Source organism: Aulostomus chinensis, chromosome 10, assembly GCF_037954235.1.
Source record: "Aulostomus chinensis isolate RoL2024-O1b breed Wild chromosome 10, RoL_Achi_v1.0, whole genome shotgun sequence".
Taxonomy (NCBI): Eukaryota; Metazoa; Chordata; class Actinopteri; order Syngnathiformes; family Aulostomidae; genus Aulostomus; species Aulostomus chinensis.
In genome coordinates, this window is record NC_141329.1 from 5,733,745 (window position 1) to 5,753,685 (window position 19,941).

The 19,941-nt window shown below is 43.2% G+C and overlaps 3 protein-coding genes and 3 non-coding genes across 9 annotated transcripts; 4 read left to right on the plus strand and 2 right to left on the minus strand.

Moving 5' to 3' along the window:
* The first annotated feature begins 860 nt into the window (after positions 1-860).
* Positions 861-19,417, plus strand: p2ry6 (pyrimidinergic receptor P2Y6). Of its 4 annotated transcripts, none has more exons than XM_086215753.1 (4): positions 861-1,854; positions 2,891-3,030; positions 16,081-16,514; positions 16,614-19,417. In XM_086215753.1, the coding sequence occupies exons 3-4, from the start codon at positions 16,090-16,092 to the stop codon at positions 17,284-17,286; spliced, it is 1,098 nt and encodes a 365-aa protein (XP_086071879.1). In that variant the 5' UTR covers positions 861-1,854; positions 2,891-3,030; positions 16,081-16,089; the 3' UTR covers positions 17,287-19,417. The 4 variants fall into 4 exon arrangements, 3 of the variants coding, with proteins under 3 accessions (XP_086071879.1, XP_086071880.1, XP_086071878.1); XM_086215754.1 differs by lacking the exon at positions 2,891-3,030 and having other exon boundaries at positions 862-1,854; positions 16,081-16,210; positions 16,342-16,514; XR_015118121.1 differs by lacking the exon at positions 2,891-3,030 and having other exon boundaries at positions 865-1,854; positions 16,614-18,146; positions 18,486-19,417.
* On the minus strand, positions 4,732-5,667 carry LOC147254171 (E3 SUMO-protein ligase ZBED1-like). The gene is made up of 2 exons (XM_086215668.1): positions 5,299-5,667; positions 4,732-5,166 (listed from the first exon to the last, which is right to left on the minus strand). Exons 1-2 carry the CDS (start codon positions 5,665-5,667, stop codon positions 4,732-4,734), a joined length of 804 nt encoding a protein of 267 aa, XP_086071794.1.
* On the minus strand, positions 5,688-6,776 carry LOC147254172 (E3 SUMO-protein ligase ZBED1-like). The gene has a single exon (XM_086215670.1). It carries the CDS (start codon positions 6,774-6,776, stop codon positions 5,688-5,690), a length of 1,089 nt encoding a protein of 362 aa, XP_086071796.1.
* trnaa-agc (transfer RNA alanine (anticodon AGC)) lies at positions 10,764-10,836 on the plus strand. Its single transcript has one exon. It is a non-coding gene; the product is annotated as a tRNA-Ala (tRNA).
* Positions 11,090-11,162, plus strand: trnaa-agc (transfer RNA alanine (anticodon AGC)). The gene has a single exon. It is a non-coding gene; the product is annotated as a tRNA-Ala (tRNA).
* trnaa-agc (transfer RNA alanine (anticodon AGC)) lies at positions 13,324-13,396 on the plus strand. The gene has a single exon. It is a non-coding gene; the product is annotated as a tRNA-Ala (tRNA).
* Positions 19,418-19,941: the final 524 nt, after the last annotated feature.

Genomic DNA, 19,941 nt, shown 5'->3' on the forward strand with positions numbered 1-19,941 from the left:
TTCTGTTGTTCCCAAATGGTGGAACGAACTACTGAACTCTGTGCGTTCTGCTGAGTCCCTTTCTACTTTTAAGAGACGATTGAAGACTCAATTGTTCAGAGAGCACTGAGGCACTGAACCTGACTCTTCTCCTCTCTGTCCTGTGGGGTAGAATAAGTCAGAGGGTCCAGGACCCAGCACTTAGTGATTATGTTGCACTAACTGTGTTGTGTGATGTTGTATGTTTGTAAAAAAAAAAAAAGGGGGGGGGGGGGGCGACACTTCTTCTGCCACTAGATGGCACTACCTGTGACCAAATCACAACTGAAGCACTTTTGCGCTACTATGGGTTTTTCCTTAAGTCTGAATTCTTGCCTGTGTTGTACGTCGCTTTGGACAACAGCGTCTGCTACATGAAATTGTAGAATTGTAAACAGCAGAGGGCTGCACGGTGGTGCAGTGGTCAGCACTGTGGCCTCACAGCAAGAAGGTTCTGGGTTCGAGTCCTGGCTCGGGCACAGGATCTTTCTGTGTGAGTCTCCATGTTCTCCCTGTTCCTGCGTGGGTTCTCTCTGGTACTCCAGCTTCTTCCCACCACCCAAAGACATGCAATTGGGGACTAGGCTGATTGATACTCTAAATTGACCGTAGCTGTGAATGTGAGTGTGAATGGTTGTCTGTCTATATGTGTTGGCCCTGCGATGGACTGGTGACCTGTCCAGGGTGAACCCCGCCGCTCGCCCGTTGACGCTGGGATAGGCTCCAGCCCCCCCGCGACCCTTATTAATAGGAATAAGCAGAAGACAATGGATGGATAAACAGCGGTGGTGATGCCCACAGAGAATTTGCAACAGAAAACAATGTCAGATCTGTTTCGCCTGTCTGATGATGCCATGCAGCTCCAGTCCAATGAAATTTCACTTCCCCTTTAGTTTCCTAAGTGAATTAGGGCCAAAAGTTGTGCTTGCAGACACAGACAGAGGGAACTAAGCTGAGCTGAAGCCATGTGTTGTGTCTGTCCTCTGTTCTGGTCAGAGCTTTGTCCTGCACAGCCCACTGCAAATAAAACATATCAGTTTCCAATGTGTGAATCACCAGCGCTTTGTTTGCAAGTTTTCCAAAGCAAGTTCCAGCTCTTTGTGCGGCAGAGGACAGGTGGATAAGTGAAACTAATGGTTTTGTAAGGGACTACTGTTCACTGCAGGACTCGTACGTCTGCACACAGCTTTGTTGTTTGCAATATTTACTTTTTGCTTGAACCTTTCTGTTAGAGACAGAGGACAAGCTATTACAGGTTCATCTGGATTTAGATAAATTATTCAAGATAACAGGTATGATGTATCAAGTCACCATGAGGTACTATCCAGTAAAGGAGCGTGTCACCTACCATCGGGGCTGAGCTTCCCACAGGTCTGACACTTGCATGGCGCCTGGAGGTCGATAGCAATTAAGGTAAGAAAACATATTATTTCATTTAGCCTCCTGTTTTACTGTTTGCCATGAGGAATAGAACTACATATATCCCAGTACTTTGTGTTAGTATTTCAGTTCGTTTCCTTGCTGCGGTTAAAGACGTATTGCGCGTGCGTGGTCCCAATTCTAACACGCGCCGTGGTGCAGTGGGTGGCGCGGCAGCAGACAACACTGTGTGTGTGCGTGTGTGCGTGCGTGCGTGTGTGTGTGTGTGTGAGTGTCCAGAGTGAGTAACTTCTTTGCAGGTTGGACGACCACCAGGAGTAACTCGCTGTCTGAAGTTGTTTCTCCACACTAGTACGAGTCGTCACCGGGCAGAAGAAGGAGCGAGAGTCCCGCTGGTGCTGTGGACCCCCGCCAACTTGTTGATGGTCCCGCTTTCTTATCTTACAGCGCCTCAAGGTAAGATTCCTTCTGAAAAATATCGCACCTTCTGTCTGAGCGACAAAGAAATGCCACTGGAATAGACGAGTTCGTGTGGCATCGCTGCGGCGGAAAGTCTCGCTGGGGTGTTCACGTGTTAACATCGCATGGGAAATAAAAGTACCGCCAGGATCGGTAGAAATACCAGGTCCTGCACCAAAACACATCGGGGTGCTTCCCTTTCAAATGCGCCTGCTGAGAGGTGTTTGTTTTCGCTCCTGTAAAGCCTATCACAACCGACGGTCACTCGGAAACCACCCACAGCCGATGAGGTCAAAACCCCCAAGGCTGTTTGGATGCTGGACTCGTTTACCACATGTTGACCCATGGACCGCACCACCAACCCCCCCCCCCCCCCCCCCCTTGTAGTTTTTGCAGTCTACAGAAAGACACAATAACACTAAACAGTTTTTTGTATGTACTCAGAGCTGAACCAAGATTTTCATGTAATCTGTTTCATTTCAAAGAAATATATATATTTTTATTTTGGCCACTCTTAACTTCTCTTTGACCTCTGGTTAATGTGCCTTTAACATATTCTGTCTTCAGCTTATGAAATGCTAACAAATAGTTATTAGATATTGGCTGCATATGTCTTATATATCAAACCCCCATATGAAAATGTTGCATGTGGTCAATATTGTTCTAGGTTCACTCCTGTAGATATTAAAACCACCAGTCGCACCCAGTGAAGCAGGGTCTTGTTCTCAGTGCGTTGCACCCCTGCGTGCAGCTCCATCAGACCTCCTTCCCTCCAAGTCATGGTTTATTGAAGCATTTGTTCTGGAGTGCTGTGACCTTTGACCCAGTGGATCCTTCTGATGTTAATGGCTTATAGGGGCAGAGAGGAGTGGACGAGCAGATGCTCCTCTTCAGCATTGTCTTCCTCCTTGACTAGCATTTACTCTGTTAGCAATAGTATCCTACAGCCTTGACTCTAGCGTGAGCATGGGATTACTTCCATATGTTGGGACAAATTCATCTCTGCTTTCTTCTCTTTCTCTCATGTCTGAAGAATATCAGCGTGACCAGATTTTGTAGAAGACTTTCTTCGGTTGTGTGAACTTCCTCACACTGCAGTCCGTGACAACAGATGTTTCAGGTTGAGTCGAGTGTGGTTTCAGCCAAGCAGCTCCATTTACGCTGGTTTTCTCGGTGGGTGTTTTTTTTTTTTTAATTTTTTTTAAACTGTCTCTGTGGAGAGGGAGTCTGGCTTTCAGAAGTCACACATTGAATCATGAGATGCTCCCTCTCGCCCTTCCTTTGCTTCTCCCCACTTTGTCAGCCCGTCCTGCTGGTTCAGTGACAGAGGCAGAGCATCATTTACCTCCGTGGTTCAGCTTTCTGTTTCTCTCTCAGTTCTCAGGCTTTCTGTCGGTTTTGTGAGCTTTTGGTTTTATTTTTTTCTGCCCCCTTCTTCTTTTTGGAAATGCGCTTGTGGGTTTGGCAAAGATGTTAAAAAGATCCTTTTGACTGATAGCTAATGTCAATCCCAGTGTAAATTTGTGTCTTATTGTTGTTTTGCATGCTTTCCAAATTTCTTGGTCTATTTTTCCCCTCCTTAATTTGATTAACTCTGTTTTCAGATTTCTGATGTTTTATTTGTTGGACTTGGATAGAATATAAATTAACATATAAAGCCTGAATGAAAAAATAGAGTTGCGTTTACGTTGGTGTCACGATCAAAGCAGACAGTGCAGGTGGTAATGAAAATAGTAGTTTTTAGTATTAGTTTCAGTCCTGTAAAATATTCAGCATTAGTGTTTCTATCTATGTATATTTTAGCACCTCCAGGCGAACATACAAGAGCTAGATAGTGTATGTGGACCATGTGACTCCAGGAAGGCCAAGCTGTATAAATGCAGACGTGATATACAGGAGCCACTTAGATGGGCTCTCATGTGTAACGCCCTGGCACTCTTGCCACACAGCTTTGGCACAGTTGCTGTTATCTTTAGTGCAGAATCTCATTCGTCCTCTATCTGAGTAGGATTTAGAGAGTCAGCTTCAATCAATTTGTCTTATGGGAACCAAAGAAACCAGCACGAATGTTGAAAAAATGACCGTATAATTCAGTCTGTAGAAAGACATTCACCCTTCTTCGCCTCGCAGAACTAAATCTGCTTTCACCAGAGCTACATTCACATCCCATCTGCACCACAAACCCGTGACAACCACAGAGCTGCAGGAGAAGTGCTACTTTGAGTGATGAAAAGTGTGTGTCAGCGACTCATGATTGACCTAGTGCTTGTCTAGCAACACTACACGCCACCTGTGATTATTGCTGCTCAAAGACAAGCGTGTCGGTGGCTAAAAAACAGGAAAATATTTGTCCGTTTTTCAGACGGTTGACACTTTGTTGTCTCGTGCATCAACTGAATACATCTTTAGTCGGGGTGCAACAGTTCAGTTATCCCACGGTTCGGTTTGAACCTCGGTTTTGGGATCACGGTTTCGGTTTGTGTTTTGCGTTAAAAAAAAACAAGAAGTTTGATTTTCCGAAAGACTCCCTTTATTTTGCTTTCAAGTATAAACATTTTAAACTGTTAAAGTGCCTCTTAGCTCTTTGGCTACTGAAATAAGATTTACTATGTACTGTGTACATTACACACATAGTACTGAAAATACTTTCAAAAGAAAAATTGCACATTAACTTAATCGACTGAGTGAACTGACACATATAAACAACAGTTTCAACAATAACAAAAATAAAATGGCCAGCAGCAGCAACAAATAAATAAATAAAAATATTGCCTATTTTAAATGAACAAATACTTCAATACAGTATAAGCTATGTAAACTCAAAAGTGCAACATCAGTTACGGTTTGATACTGAGGATAGATAATTATTAGCAATTATTTCTTTTTTTCTAGTTTGAGATTCTTCTGCAAAAGCACAAGCCTGTCGACATTGTCTGGATCAAGGCGAGAGCGGCATGCACTGACAATGTCCCCTGCAGTGGAGAAAACTCTCTCGCTTGGAACAGAGGTTCCTGGAACACAGAAGTGCCTTTGAGCAACTTTTGCCAAACGGGGGAACTTGCCCTCTTCCTTCTCCCACCATTTAAAGGGATTGCCGTCCACATCCAAACAGTCCCCTAACACGTACTGAGTGACTTCCTCCTCAACTAGCAGGTGAAGGGGCCTGGCCTGTGCCTGCTGTGTTTTAAAGACCTCTCCAAATATCTCTGCCATAGCTGACTTCTTCTGGGGAGGGGAGGGGGATGGACTCCATTCTTCTGTGGATGATGTGGATGGCCTTGCTTCATTCTCTGCCTCTGCTACTTGGCTCTGCAAGATAGAACAATAACAATGTTTTTTTTAATGTGGTCCTCTAAATAGATTTTACAAATGCAGAATATATGCATCTGTGACAATAAAAATATCCAATATAAAGAAATCATAAAATTAATCAAGTAATACCTGCTGTTCATGCTCCAGGATTTCTGTGGTGAGATCACTGAAGAGTTGGGAACGGGATGGTTCGTCAATGAATGGCAGTGATTTAAACCTGGGATCCAGGGCTGTGGCTTTTAGGAGGTACTTTTGGAGGTCTGGGACTGTGTACCTTTTTTCCAGGTCCTTTGTAATGGCTGCTTTAGCATCTCTGATTGCTGTGGTGTCCTCTCCTCCTGGTACCATGGCTTTCAAGATAATGTCCTTCAGAGGGAGGATCATTGAAGTAGTGGGGATTGTTTTGCTGCTCATGATTTTTGTCACTTTCTTCAGAGGTTGCAGTACTTGAATGAGTTGTTCTGCCAGTCTTTGTTCATCATCATTCAGCACTGCCATGTCCTTGGTGACATTCTTCTTCACTCTTTGGTCGAATAGATGGCAGGCTGATGTTCCACATATCTTAGCTTCAACATGTCATGTGTTGAATTCCAGCGAGTGCTGACATCACGAACTAACATCGGTTCCTTCAAATTGAGTGATTTTTGTTTCTCTTTCAAAACACAGTTGGCTGTGGTGCTTTTGTGAGAGAAACTGACCACTCTCCTCACTTTCCCCAGGAGGCGGGACACAGCAGGGTTGTTTGACAGTGCTCTCTTGGCTGCGAGATTAACAGTGTGGGCAAAGCAGCCTATCTGTGGCCCTAGTCCCTTAGCTTCATTCACCGCGTTGACAATGTTAGGTGCATTATCTGTGGTGACTGGGATGGTAATATTCGGCCGCTTTAACTTCCACTCATCCACTGCTGTGCACAATTCGTCAGCTAAGTTGGCGCTGGTATGGCCTTCGTACATGTGGCGAGTTTGCAGGACTGCACTTTTCATATCCCAATTCAACATGTAGTGGACCGTCACCGTTAGGTAACTTTCTGTGGCACGGGACGTCCAGCTATCAGTAGTCAATGCGAAGCTATGTGCTTTCGCTAAATCGTCTTCAATGTCTTTGCGTGCAGTATCATAAATGTCAGGGATTACGGTGTCTGAAAAATATGTCCGCGAGGGAACAACATAACGTGGATCCAGCGTTGTGAGTAAATTATTAAACCCCGCATCCTCAACCACGGAATATGGCTGCATATTTTTAGCAATGCACAGCCCCACTGCACGTGTTATTTTCTTGTGTTTGTCTGAATTCACGCTGTAGGGCTGTTGGAACGCATCTTTGATAGACCTCTGCGTTTTCGCTGGTGTTAACGTCGTGGCTGACCTGCTCTGAGAGAGTGATATCTCTGGGTGGTGACGACTGAGGTGTTGACCCATGTTGGAAGTGTTCCCATTAGCGTAGGGGACTAGCGCTGAGCAATGCCTGCACATGGTTTTAATTTTTTCGACTCTTTTATCTCCCTCGTCGTTATAACAAACGGGGAATCCGAAATGTCCCCACACAGCAGATTTAAATGAAGCCGGTGCTTCTTCAAATGTTGGCGTCTGTACCCCTCCGCTCGCCATTTTTTTCCTTTTTCTTCTCTCTCTCTCGTTCCCGTGTTTCAGCTTGTGTGAGTGAAATTTCGCTCCTAAGCGAGAGCCGTTGCTCGGCTCCTATCACACAGTAGGTGCTTGACAGTGATTGGATATTTACTCGCGGGGGGCGGGACTTTGTGCAGAGCTGTGCAGCAGCTCACACAGGCACACAGAGCGAGACAAATCCATCCCACAGCTGTTAGAAATGAATTAATTGCAAAACCGAAATAGCGCGCTTCATTAAGGCGAATTGAACCGTACAGGGCGAACCGTACGGTTCGGTTTTAAACCGTAAACCGTTGCACCCCTAATCTTTAGAGCTCTTCTATTATGATCTCCTTCTGTGCTGATGGAGCCTGACCCACTGGACGTCTACATTTCCACCCTCTTCTTTGATTTGTTTAGCATTTGAAACAGATCAAATTGTGCTCACTTTGTTGTGGCGTTGGATGATATTAAATTCCTCTTTAATGACTCCAGCGAGCACTCATGTAATGTGATAACTGAGGATGCTAATGTGATTAAAAGAGCTTGCCTTGCGGGTTAGGGTTGGAAATAGAAGTATTTACCCATCAGAATTGTGCGTGCATTACATTTGGGTTCAGTAACATTCAACAATAAAACTTAATGTGATTTATTCACGTTTGTGTGATTTTCTTGGACTTATAATGAAGTGTCTGGTCTAATATTACAGAGCTCTGCTGGAACCGTTTCCTGGTTGTTATGGCAACTTCGACGCTGCGGCCTTCTCCATCATTGCTGTTGCAACAAATAGTTTTGATCGTCCCCCAACTTCTCTAAAATGACTTGTTCCACTATAGGCATTCGAATAATTGTGACTGATAACATTTGAAACGTCGTGCGCTGCATGCATCCTTCCTGCTGTGTGGGGATGCCCCCGCAGACATAAACTCCATCTACTGTGAAATGCAGAGAGAGTCACGCGGTGGCGTTGAGCTCAGTGAGTAGCGGTGGGATGAAATGTCAGTATTTGCGATAAAAAAAGACTGAAACAATGGCAACTGACTATCAATATTTATATCACAGCAGTTGGTGTCTGACGTAGTTACACAGAGATTGTGAGGCTTTGATGATGACTCGTTGCAGAGATTATTGCAGAATGGCTGCATTGTGATACCATCGTTATTGTTGGGGAAATTGTGATTGTGTCATATTGTGAGTCCCTCTCTTATTCCTACTCATGTTAAGGAGCACGGGGGGCAGGCGTGTGGTGAGGCCACTTTCTCGTGTGGAGAACGGTTTATGAAGTGTTGCTTGGCCCGAACCGTCAGATGTAACTTATCTGAGCAGCTGACATAGTTTTCGTTGAGACAGGAGCTGTGGGAACAGACGCCATGAGCAGTTTCCACACTGATCAGAGAAATATGTCGGCTGAAGAATTGTTTCTGGACAGAGTTTTCATGGTCATGCCTCTCAGAATAGTTATTTCTGCTGGACCGTCTCTGCAACAACTGCCATGATCTATACTTTAAGATCATTTTATGCTGCTGATATAGCATTCAAAGAGCGATGCGCTCCCGTCTTAAAACCATCCAAAGGAATGCGGTTGGCGTGTTTTAGGTTGTATCTGAGACTGATCATACGTCTTTGTTGGGAGAGCTGTTCATCAGCCTTGCTGATAGGTGGCATCTCCTCGGCGGTACGGCGAGCTTTGCATTCCGTGCACATGTTCCAAATCAAGCTGTTTTGTTTATATTTGCACGTGTTCCCAGCTGTTGGGACGCCCCCCCCCCATGCCGCCTCAGAAAACTGGACGGGGTGCTCATGTTGCCTCTGTTTCTGACACTTTCTTGCCTGAGCTGTCAGTTAGTCTTAACATGCCTAATGAAATACTGCTCACAGCAACTTGTTTCAGCGTGTTTTTGACTGCAAGTTACGACAGATTATTACTAACAGAGTGCTTCGTATTTCAGCTTCAGATTCCCATCTGAACTTCTTCAGTACAAGAAAATGGTTTTTAGAATCCGTCAGAAGGGGTTTCCTACACATGCGTGACCGCCTCTGTCTTCAATGCCCATATTTGTTAAGCTTTTGGAACCTTTCTCCACCAATACATGATTTTTCAGAGGAGGCCAAGAAAGTAGGATTAGCTCCAATGTTCTCGCTCGGATTGCTAAATATAATATGTGCATCTTCCGAGGAAACTTTTGAAGTTGTTTATTGGCTGATTTCAGTTCATATGACAGACAGTTCTTATAGTCTCTTCTTGACCATTTGTTGAGCAGGGCGCTTGCGTCAAACACCGGCCTGTCTCATCACCCATTAATCTATTTATGGTGCAGCTGATAAATTTAAAATGTTCTCTTTTTTTTTCAGCAAGATTGATAGGCTCCAATTTGTGTAACTATATTAGCAGAGAGGATCAGTACATTGCAGCGGTACCCTGAGGATGCAGCTGCAGCCACGACTGCAGCCGTTTGGCCGCAACCTTCAGGTCTGCATTAAGGTAACACTTTATGGTAAAAAAGATAAGTTTTCATACTGAACACCATTGACACAACACAGCTGATGAGCCAATGTCCACCAATACTACCGTCCAAAAGGAAATATTGGTTAGGGTCTCCGTCCTTGACATTTTGTATTTGGTTTTTTCAAATTAATCACAGCTAAAGAATGAGTGTTGTACTGCACTGCTTATCGCTTGCTCTGTGTTTAATCGAGAGAGTGTTTGTGTAGAGACTGTGTGTGTGTGTGTGTGTGTGTGTGTGTGTGTGTGTGTGTGTGTGTGTGTGTGTGTGTGTGTTAATTTGCCACAGACAGCTTGTTACCTGTGATGTCTCTGAAACCAGCCTGAGACACAGAATACTTGCCAGAGTTAACGGGAACAACGTACCGTGTATCTGAGTGTTTGTGTATATGGAGTGTCAGAGATTTGCTTTTCTCCACTCTTCTCTCCACTTTTACCCTTTCGGAACGTTGATGAGACAAAGCATAATATTTGAAGTTGCTAAGCTCTGGAATATTGTGGATGTCATTCAGTCCAAGATTTAATCAACAAATGGTAATGATGTTTAGGAGCAGCCATGATTTAACGTCACAGCATTGTTGCGATACCGCGGCCTCCTTTAAAACACAGCAAGATGTATTGGGTGCGGGTGTTGTGCTATTAAGCGAAGTGTCACTCCAGATGGCCACTTTTATGGTGAAGCACCAGTTTGCTCTCTAAAATCTCATTTTTTAACAAGTATAAAAGAGATCTTTCTGTGTAAAACAGGTTTAGGATGAAATAATTTCACCAACTGTTCTTTTGCAATTAAAAACAGCTCAAACCAGGAACTGATATCTGCCACGGTTGCTTTGTGATTCCACTTACCACTTGTGGATGACGCATCCTCAACCAGGATTGGCCCCCACTTATTAAGTGTTTTGTGGAGTCAGTAGTTTTCCATCGTGTGCGTGTGAGCAGTGTTTCTATTTATATGTCCAATCACCAGTCCAAAAGCCATAGATATTGATTATAGAAGACTAAGCGGATACTTACGTTCTTTAAAGATCACTTCAAATGATCTTTGCTTTAATCAGATAGATGATTAATTAGTCAGATAGCGATAGCCAGAGATCTACTGCTGTAGATTTACTGCCACCAGGGTTCAAAAGTCCTGATGCAGCTAAAACTAAATGCTGAAGAACCATTAAAGATTGAACGTGGCATTTAATTTACGAGCTTGCCGTGTTCCATGGAGAAACTCCTGTATTTGTCCTGGGTTGCTGTCACGTTCACTTGGATTATAAATGATATTGTGTCACCTTCGGTTGTGCCCCTGTGCAGGCCCGAGTGGTTAAAGTATGCAGCAGCGTGTCTGGCTTGTCAAAGCATGAGAGGGGGGCTGGGGTGCAGAGTGAGGCGGGGTGTCTCAGACAGCGTCTGGTAACAACATTACTCCTGCCAGCTGGGCACTGTGGGCGTGCTCTGCAAGAGTTTTTTTTTTCTCCCCCCTTGCTGTTTTTTGTAGTGGGGAATTAGCTCAAATGGTAGAGCGCTCGCTTAGCATGCGAGAGGTAGCGGGATCGATGCCCGCATTCTCCAAAGTTGATTTTGCCTTTGGCCTCAGAAGGTTCTTGCACATGATTCCATGTCCCATAAAACACATGAATGATGGAACAACACCTCTCATCATGTTTCTACATCTTTAATTTTTTGCAAGGCTGATAATCAACAATTTATTCTAACTACGGTGTTTTACTTCTATGGATTTGAATCTCCATTCTTCCTTAAACATATGTGACTCTTGAATCAGTGCTAAATGTAGAGAACCGCAATTGTGGAGTTCTTTGTGCATGGGGAATTAGCTCAAATGGTAGAGCGCTCGCTTAGCATGCGAGAGGTAGCGGGATCAATGCCCGCATTCTCCAAAATTGATTTTGACAGGATTATCAGGAGTGTTTACTGACGCTCCTTCTGTAAAGATCAGTTTATGTCAAACATTCATGATGAGAAATGTAAGTTGTATTGTTTTAAACTTTCCCGAATCAATCTAGCCACCACTAAGTTTGTTATGTCGCCATTAAAAAAAAAAACAAGAAAATACCTGCCATTTAGGGTGCACCTCCAAAAAGTTCATTTTTAGTGTTTTACGTCTCCACAGGTGGAGGGGAATTTGCTGAAATGGTGGGTTGCTTAGCATGCGAGAGGTAGCGGGATCGATGCCCCCGTTCTCCAGTGCGTTTTTGATCGGATAATCGACTGTCTTGAAAGATACTTCTTCCGTAAAGGTCAATTTATATCAAAGTTACTTACTGAGAAAGTAAGTGGCAGCATCTCAAACTTGCCCAACTCAATCTAGCTACCGCTCAGCTTGTTACATCACCATTTTAAATAACAACAACAGGTGGCAACTTTGACGTCTTTCTGTAAGGGTGCACTTCCAAGAACTTCATCTTTAGTGTTTCTTGTCATCAAGCACCAGCAGAAGGGAATTAGCTCAAATGGTCGAGCGCTCGCTTAGCATGTGAGAGTTAGCGGAATACAATAGATATGATCTGGATGATTCATTATTTTAATATTTACTACCACTGCTGCTGTTTTCTTTCATTCCCATCAATAAAACACACAAGAGCCTCAGCACAGAAGACATGTTGATTTCCCACACTTGTTTTCAGGACAAGTCTTAGGACGTATTGCAACTCTGTAGGAAGATAGTTTGTACTGAGTCACACAGCAATGGTAGATGACTCCTTCACACCCATATTGACCCAGCGAAACTAGAGCACACACCTCCATCAAAGTCTAATTATAGAAATCAGTTGTGCCAAGAAGCAGTTGGTACATGTGTTCTAGTTTCATGAATATACATTGATTAACTCATGCCAGGCATTGAGTTGAAATCACTCAAGCGGTGGTGTGCTTTTCAAAACTTGATACATGCTGAGTATTTTGGCAATAGTCTTACATGACGACAACACAAAATGTATCCTTAAAAACCTACCAGTTCACTATATTTACCAGGCAAAAAGCCAAGCTCCCCCCGCAGCAGCTGTTGCTCATGTTCACTGCACTTCCAAGAATGAGAACTTTTTGTTAACTAACTCAATCAGTGTCTCATGGTTAGCTTTACATGGGGAATTAGCTCAAATGGTAGAGCGCTCGCTTAGCATGTGAGAGGTAGCGGGATCGATGCCCGCATTCTCCAGTGCTGGTTTTTCTGATGAACCTGTTTAGGAAAAAAACAATTTATGATTAAGCAAATGCTCACATTAACTGTAGAATAATGCTGCTACTTACATGCAGCCTTGATGACCCTTTTTGTTTTCCCACATTTTTGTTTTTTTGTGACAAGGTCTGCCAGCATTCGTTGTTTCTGACCAGTAATGTGACTCCTCTCAGCAGGACCATGCGAGTGCAATTCCAGACTTCGGATCTGGTCTCTGTTTCAATGGGGTTGTGGGGAATTAGCTCAAATGGTAGAGTGCTTGCTTAGCATGTGAGAGGTAGTGGGATCGATGCCTGCATTGTCCAGGATAATTTTTATCTGTCACCACTAAATGTCCATCCCGGAGTGAGTATTTTCAGAAGTTTTTCATCTAAAATCTCTGTTCCTCGTCGTATTTGCTCTACAACATCGAAAATCCACACCTCATTTTTTGCAGACATTCTACCATACAGTGGAACGGCACCATCATTGTCAGGTTTAACTTGTTAACTTGTTTAGCCACTGCAGTGCGGCCCTCTGAGTTGATTTTATTTACAACATCCAGGTGTTGTGCAATCAGAGACATGACTGCATGCAACATCTGCATCTCGAGTGAGTTGCTCCTCTGACCTCTCTGGCATTGATTGGCGCTGTGACCAACTCTGCTGCCGGCTCAGCTTTGAAATATTCTTGCGTTCCTGCCTTGAACAGGCTGTGTAACCTTATATACTTGAGGAAATCTGGTCGTGAGAAGTATTAAACTTACTACTTTGATTTGAATACAGTTCAGAGTAAGGGTGCTGTGTAGCTGCAGCTGTGAACAGGACTGTGGGGGTGCACATGCTTCAGAATTGAATTGTGGTGCCTCTCACAGTTGTAGCACAGGGGAATTAGCTCAAATGGTAGAGCGCTCGCTTAGCATGCGAGAGGTAGCGGGATCGATGCCCGCATTCTCCAGGAAAGCTCTTGACTCTGGTTGCAGAGTATTTTAGTAGTGATGATATATGAGCCATGCCTTTGATAGAATCACCAAACTGGTGTTTTATATCTTGCAAGACTGTTACTTTGCCGTCTCTGCTCCTCACTGTATTTGCTTCACAGTGTCAAACGGCTACACAAAGACAACTGTGCCTTACACAGTTCCATCAGCCTTTGAGTAGCACTTAGCTGTACCAAGATCTGGGTAGAAAACAACCAGAGACACTTCTTTTTCTCAGGGTGTCCATGCTTTGATCAGAGCAAATGTTTGTGGGCAGTAGGAAGCAGCCCTGAACATGCACTCGTCACATCCCCAGCTCCAAATCAACTACCGATGAATATTTAATGAAGGTTAATCTCCAGTGATATGAGCGGCTCCAGACACAGATGTTCTAGATGGGACTGAAGATGCTTATCTGAGCTTGAGTCTGTTGGCAGGATTTAGCTTTGCTTTGCAGTCAAACAAACTTGCAAGGGCTTGTATGAGCAGAATGAGTGTGTTGTCACTTTTCTTGCTTCCCCATTTTTCCCTGCTGTATTGTCAGACACAATACGAAACAAAGTAGACCTTTTTTCCTCTTCGCTGAGGGAAATAGAACATTCTGCTACACTTTGGTCCTTGATATTTACACCACTTGTTTATTCCACCGACCATTATATGCATACCAAGAGATGCATGGTAATAAAGTACTAATACTTCAGGTATCTATACTTTATTTAAACATTTATTTACAACTTTCTATTTTTACTTCCTACATTTGAGCATAAATGTCTGAACTGTCTATCGTCTACATCTTGATACAAATGACAGGCTCATTACTTTAGGTTTTGATGCATGACAGACAAAAACAAGAGAAGCAGACATAACAAGAGAAACAGACAAATACTGCGTGTGTTATTCAGCTGTACTGCAGAGTGAGATAACATATGTATACTCTGAGTTCTGTGCCTAAAATATACCGTTGTCTATAACAAGCTGGGGTACTTCTCTACTTTTACTCAAACGTGTGGGTTTAATCAGAACTTCTTCTTAAGTAAAGCCTGTGCGTACTTTTCCCACTTCTGTTCATACCTACATACAGAAAAAAGTCACCTTGTCTGAGAAAAATGGAGAGTCACCGTGTGGATTGCAGACCAAACATCTCAGACATACACTTTTTTTTATTTTATGACAGAGCTACATAATAAATCAGACAGCACCTTATAAAATGCAGTGTTCTCGGACAACTGCAATGACGTCATTAGGCTTTTACATAGCCAGGAATGTTGGTCGCAGGGCTTTTATTGAGAAAAAGTGGTGGCCTGATCAAAAATCAAACTAACAATGTAAATGAGTCAGCAGAACAGGACTGTCAGTGCTTTTTTTGACCTTTGTTATGCATCAGTGTCCTCTCTGTGGTTCAGTGTAGTGGAACGTTTTATGGTGTGCTGGCACTCTGCTCCCTCAATTACTCTAACAGGAATTATGAAATCATGCGTCACTGCGCACCCACACAGAGGAGTTGACTTAAATACACACACACACACACACACACACACACACACACACACAAGCTCGTGCGTATTTGCACACACAGGGTTTTCAGCTGAAATGCTGTTAGTTGTGAAATGCCATGAATCACTGTCTGGCAAGGCTACAGAGGACGTTTCTTAAGCCGATCACTTACCCGCCCACGTGCTGCCAGGAAGGACGTGGATGTGATAGATGGTACAGTAGAGGTGGAGATGGTGATTTAGATGACAATTAATTTCATTTCCAGACACTAAGAGTGGGAGACGAGATAGACTGCAGCAGCATTCACTTCACGTTTACAGATCAGATGAACATGATGACTAAATGAAGGTGATCCCATGAGAGGTTTGTCTGGTGAAACTTGACAACTACTCTTATTTACTCCTTGGCAACCATCCTTTATGGAGTACAAGTATATGTGGAAAAAATGCAAATATGTTAATGAGGTTCTAGGACAATGCTTGAGAGATTTATTATTACTCTTCTTTTCCACTCTGTGATACTAAAAATGGTACTTTTACGTCATTACATGCAGCTCATGGCTGTATTTTGCAGATTTTACTTCAGCCACTAAGAATGTTTTTTATTTTCCACATGATTCCTCTAGGTGAAGCATTGGCTTAATTCACTGATACATTATTGAAAAAGTTATTATGAAAGAAAGTAATGATCCATCAGTATTGAGCAATAATTCACAAGGGAAAAACTGACAGCTTGGAAAAACCATTTTGTATATCTGCATTGTTGTTGTTGTTTTTTTTTATTACCATTTATCCCTCAGGATTAAAACTATACAAAAAAATGTATTTTTCTTGAGTTGCATTTTCTTTACTCACTTTCTCTGGGGGTCAAAATCTGGACTGCTTGACAGGATCCATAGTAACTGCTACAATGTGATGTAGAAAATACTGATGTTGAGAATGAAACAAACATTTATCTTTTCCACCCCCTGGTGGAGATTTTTACATTTTACAGTCTTTGTGAATCCCTGAAAACCCTTTTCAGTTCTTTGTGCCAGTTTAAATGCATCCACTGTCACCAGGAGAACACTTGATGACCTTTCTAAGTTGTGATGATATCCAATGGTACATTCACATCATCTCTCAGGTCAAAGTAACAACCTCCATGTCTCTCTTTGTCTCTCCTCCAGCATGTGAAGATGCCACATTCTGTTGATCCCCTTGCTACTGAGGCTCTCATCTCTAAATCTTTTTCCTTGGACTTCTTCACCACCAGCCCCCAGCCCACAGAGCCATACACAGCAGATGGAATCCTCACAGGTAGCAACGCCAGTGGGGCCAGTGGCCCTCGTTGCACCTACAAAGAGGACTTCAAACGTATCTTACTCCCCTCTGTGTACACTTTGGTCTTTGTGCTTGGTCTTCCTCTTAATGCTGCTGTCATCCTGAAGATCTGGAGGACGGGGCGCAATCTGTCCCGAAACAATATCTATATGCTCAACTTGGCCATTGCTGACTTCCTGTATGTGATGTCACTTCCCCTGCTCATCTACAACTATGGGAGTAATGACTACTGGCCCTTTGGGGAGTTTGCCTGTAAGCTGGTCCGATTTCAGTTCTACAGGTGAGGATCTTGTCCTGCTGCGAATTGATAGTTATGTTGTTGTTGCTGTTAATCCAACAGCATTCTAAAACTGACAGTATTTATTCTTTCCTGTTCTAGTAATCTTCACGGCAGCATCCTCTTCCTCACCTGCATCAGTGTGCAGCGCTACGTGGGCATTTGCCATCCTCTCGCAATGTGGCACAAGAGAGGCGGGCGCAAGATGGCGTGGTATATTTGTGGAGGGGTGTGGCTGGTGGTCGCCATCCTCTGTGCACCAACCTTTCACTTTGCTGCAACGGGAATCCAGCGAAACCGCACCGTTTGTTATGATTTAAGTACACCAGTGCAGTCTGTCAACTACTACCCGTACGGCATGGCTCTGACCTGCCTCGGCTTCCTGTTGCCCTTTATGGGTCTGATGGTGTGCTACTGCAGGATGACCCAGATCCTCTGCCGTCCGGTGTCCTACCAGGGTGTCAGCATAGCGACCAGCGAGAAACGGGACAAGGCAGTGAGGATGATCGTTTTGGTGGCGACAGTGTTCTGCATAAGCTTCCTGCCCTTTCACCTCACCAAGACCTTGTACCTGGTGGTGCGAACCCTGCCTAACGCACCCTGTGAGACCAGAAACCTGTTTTCCATCATCTATAAGAGCACCAGGCCGTTCGCCAGCATGAACAGCTTTATAGACCCCATTTTGTTCTACTTCACCCAGCCACGCTACCGGCAGAGCACCAGAAGCTTTGTGCTCCGAATCACCACCCTCAGGGACAAGGGCACCAGTGTGTGAATGAAACACTGCAGCGGTATCTCTGAAAGCCTCGTTGCTACACCAGTAGAGGATGGAAGGCTCTGGTATAAGCTGTAGTTGGGTTTTTACTGTGAGAGGGGGTAAGATGACGTGTCTGATGTCGTCTGAAAAGCTACATGAAGGCCGCAATCCTGTACATGCAAGTAAACGGAGACAATTTAAATATTGTTCACCTTGAATCGGTATTTGCCATCACAAGCATCATTTAGTTTCATATTATAAGTGTCACATACTTATTTTGACTAAGGAATAGTATGAAACTGTAAAAACTGATTGCTCGCCCAGAGCTTTCTGACACAGCTACCATCGCCACTTCATCTGTGAAAGGTTTACGTTCAGTCTAGATTATACCATGGCTTTCTTTTATCGCATTTGGTAATTACTACTGAGCACTGTGAACTGTTCTATGAAATCTGTTATTGACTGCATTTGGATCAATTTTTTATGATCATGTATATGAGGAAGAGCTGGAGAAGTTAAAAGAGCTGTTTTAAAAGTTTGGATTAAATCCACGATGGCATAAAGTCATGTAAAAAACAAATTCTCAAGGCGCTATTATATTTGCATGACTGCATGTTTAAATTACATGAAGTGCTTTTATAATTGTGGGCGTGATTTTTGGGCTTAAAATATTCATTGAAAAAAGACTCACAAAAACGTGCTGGCCGATGTAGCGAGAGCGAGACTGAGCATGCTTTGCTTCCCTCCCCAGCTGCGGGGCTTGTTGTTGCAGGCTTCCACCTTTAGATGGGGTCAGCACCCTGCTGCACCTACAGGCTCTCTCCTCTGATTGTTTTTATGGCTACATGGTGAAGAGGAAGATGGACACGTGCCAGCAGGTGGATAAAAAAAACAGCAACTCTGGAATAGAAATCCATTTGTGTTTTCATACCAAAATTATAATCTGATAATCTGGTCCTTATAAACAGTCACAACATTTCCTGTTTATGTTTGGAATGTCAAGTGACTGAATTACTGGGTTTTTATTCTTAGATGTTTATGACGTGAAGACCAGTGCGGTGAGTGTGTTGTGAGTGAGTGATGTGTGGCAGTTGTGGCTAAAACTTGAACTTGTCCTTGTACTGTTTAATTTTACACAGTTCTTCTGATACAAATAGTAAAGAAAAGTGTTTCGAAAAGATCCTTTTAGAATTCAAGTTTCATACTTTTCTTTTTAGCACTGCCTTCCACACGAGGCTTGAACTGAGACAAGAACGTCATGATGCCTTGGACTCTCATGATGCCTTGACACTGAAAAATACAGCCGAGTGTGGCATTGAAGACTCAATGTAAAAGTGCCTAAGGAAAAACAAAACAAATAAAGGACCGTGACTTAACTATCAAGGGGTCAGGGGGGCTCACTGATAAGAGAATGTTCCAATCATATCAAACTTACCTAAATAGCCTGTAATTCTGCTGTTTGAACTAATCAATCCCACCGTTGGTCACTCTTAATCCATTGTGACTTTACACAGCTTAACTACCTAAAGTCTTTGTCATTGAAAAACTTGCAACATTTGTGTGTTTGCTGCTTCCAGGGGAGAGAACATTGTCTTAATGTAACACGTATGACACACAAACATTTGTCCTCAATGTGAGGTCATGTGCTGAAACATGTTAGCTGTATATGGACTGTGCACATAACACCTAGGGGCGTTATATACTGTATGTTGTGCTTCCAGCTTCTGCAAAAAGAAACATGTATGTATTTGTTAGGCTTCAGTATTTGCGTGTTATATTCCACATGTTTGGAGTGTGTCATATATGTGAGTTTAGAGGACTCGGTCCTGTGCCAACTTATTTGTGTCAGTCAGTATTGTTTAGCAATATTTTTATTTTTGTACCTGGAACAGAGTTATATTTTTTTTAGTTAGATGTAATTATGTTGATGAGAAAGTACCTTTTATAATCCGTAATTTTTTTGTTGTTGTTGTGATTGATTTTTTTTTATACTGTGTTTTCTGCTTGTGAAAATGTTTTGGATGTCATAAAGTAAAAGTAACCGAGTAGTCGTTAAAAAGTTGTCATGTGTGTCTTTTACTTCTTTCAGATTCTACAGTTTTGTTCTTGTACTCTCGGGTTCCTCCGGACTCGTGATGCATTTTATGTAGCTGGAAGCAAAAGAGCAGCAACACTGGAGGAAATAAATGCGTACTGTGGCAGCTCATTGCTCTGAACTGTTTCAGCTGGCTGCATGTTGAGCTCCTTTGAAACTCAGTAACACTTATGTGAACACAGAGACAAAACAAGATTAACCTGCAACTTCGTATGTATTTTAGCAAAGAGGGGATTTTACTGTTTGACTTGACCTGAGGTTCTAGAGGTCAGCCGGTGGGGGGCGCTGCAGTCAGCATCTACTCAGAGAATGTAACACAGAACTCCCCCATGGAACAAAGGGACTTGTAAACCAGACAGCCACATGGGAAGCACCACAGAGGGTTTATTGTGAAGCAGTGAAAACTTTTTTCTTTGTTGTCCTTTCACTCTGAACGCTGACACTCGAATTCACCATCAACTGAAGAATCTGCACCTTCCCGGGGTGTCTGGCTCTTTTTTTAGGGCCTTTGCTTCCAAAGAAAGATGCAGAAAATCCAATTTAATTCTTCTAATACATCAACTTTTATTTTTCCCCCA

What these genes read in the sequence shown, in the direction of transcription:
- LOC147254172 (XM_086215670.1), bottom strand. Translation starts at nt 6,776, where the DNA reads ATGGCGAGCGGAGGGGTACAGACGCCAACATTTGAAGAAGCACCGGCT.
- p2ry6 (XM_086215753.1), top strand. Translation starts at nt 16,090, where the DNA reads ATGCCACATTCTGTTGATCCCCTTGCTACTGAGGCTCTCATCTCTAAA. An exon ending in GTCCGATTTCAGTTCTACAG is followed by an intron (nt 16,515 to 16,613) that starts GTGAGGATCTTG and finishes TTCCTGTTCTAG; the next exon opens with TAATCTTCACGGCAGCATCC.
- LOC147254171 (XM_086215668.1), bottom strand. Translation starts at nt 5,667, where the DNA reads ATGGCAGTGCTGAATGATGATGAACAAAGACTGGCAGAACAACTCATT. An exon ending in TCCTGGAGCATGAACAGCAG is followed by an intron (nt 5,167 to 5,298) that starts GTATTACTTGAT and finishes TCTATCTTGCAG; the next exon opens with AGCCAAGTAGCAGAGGCAGA.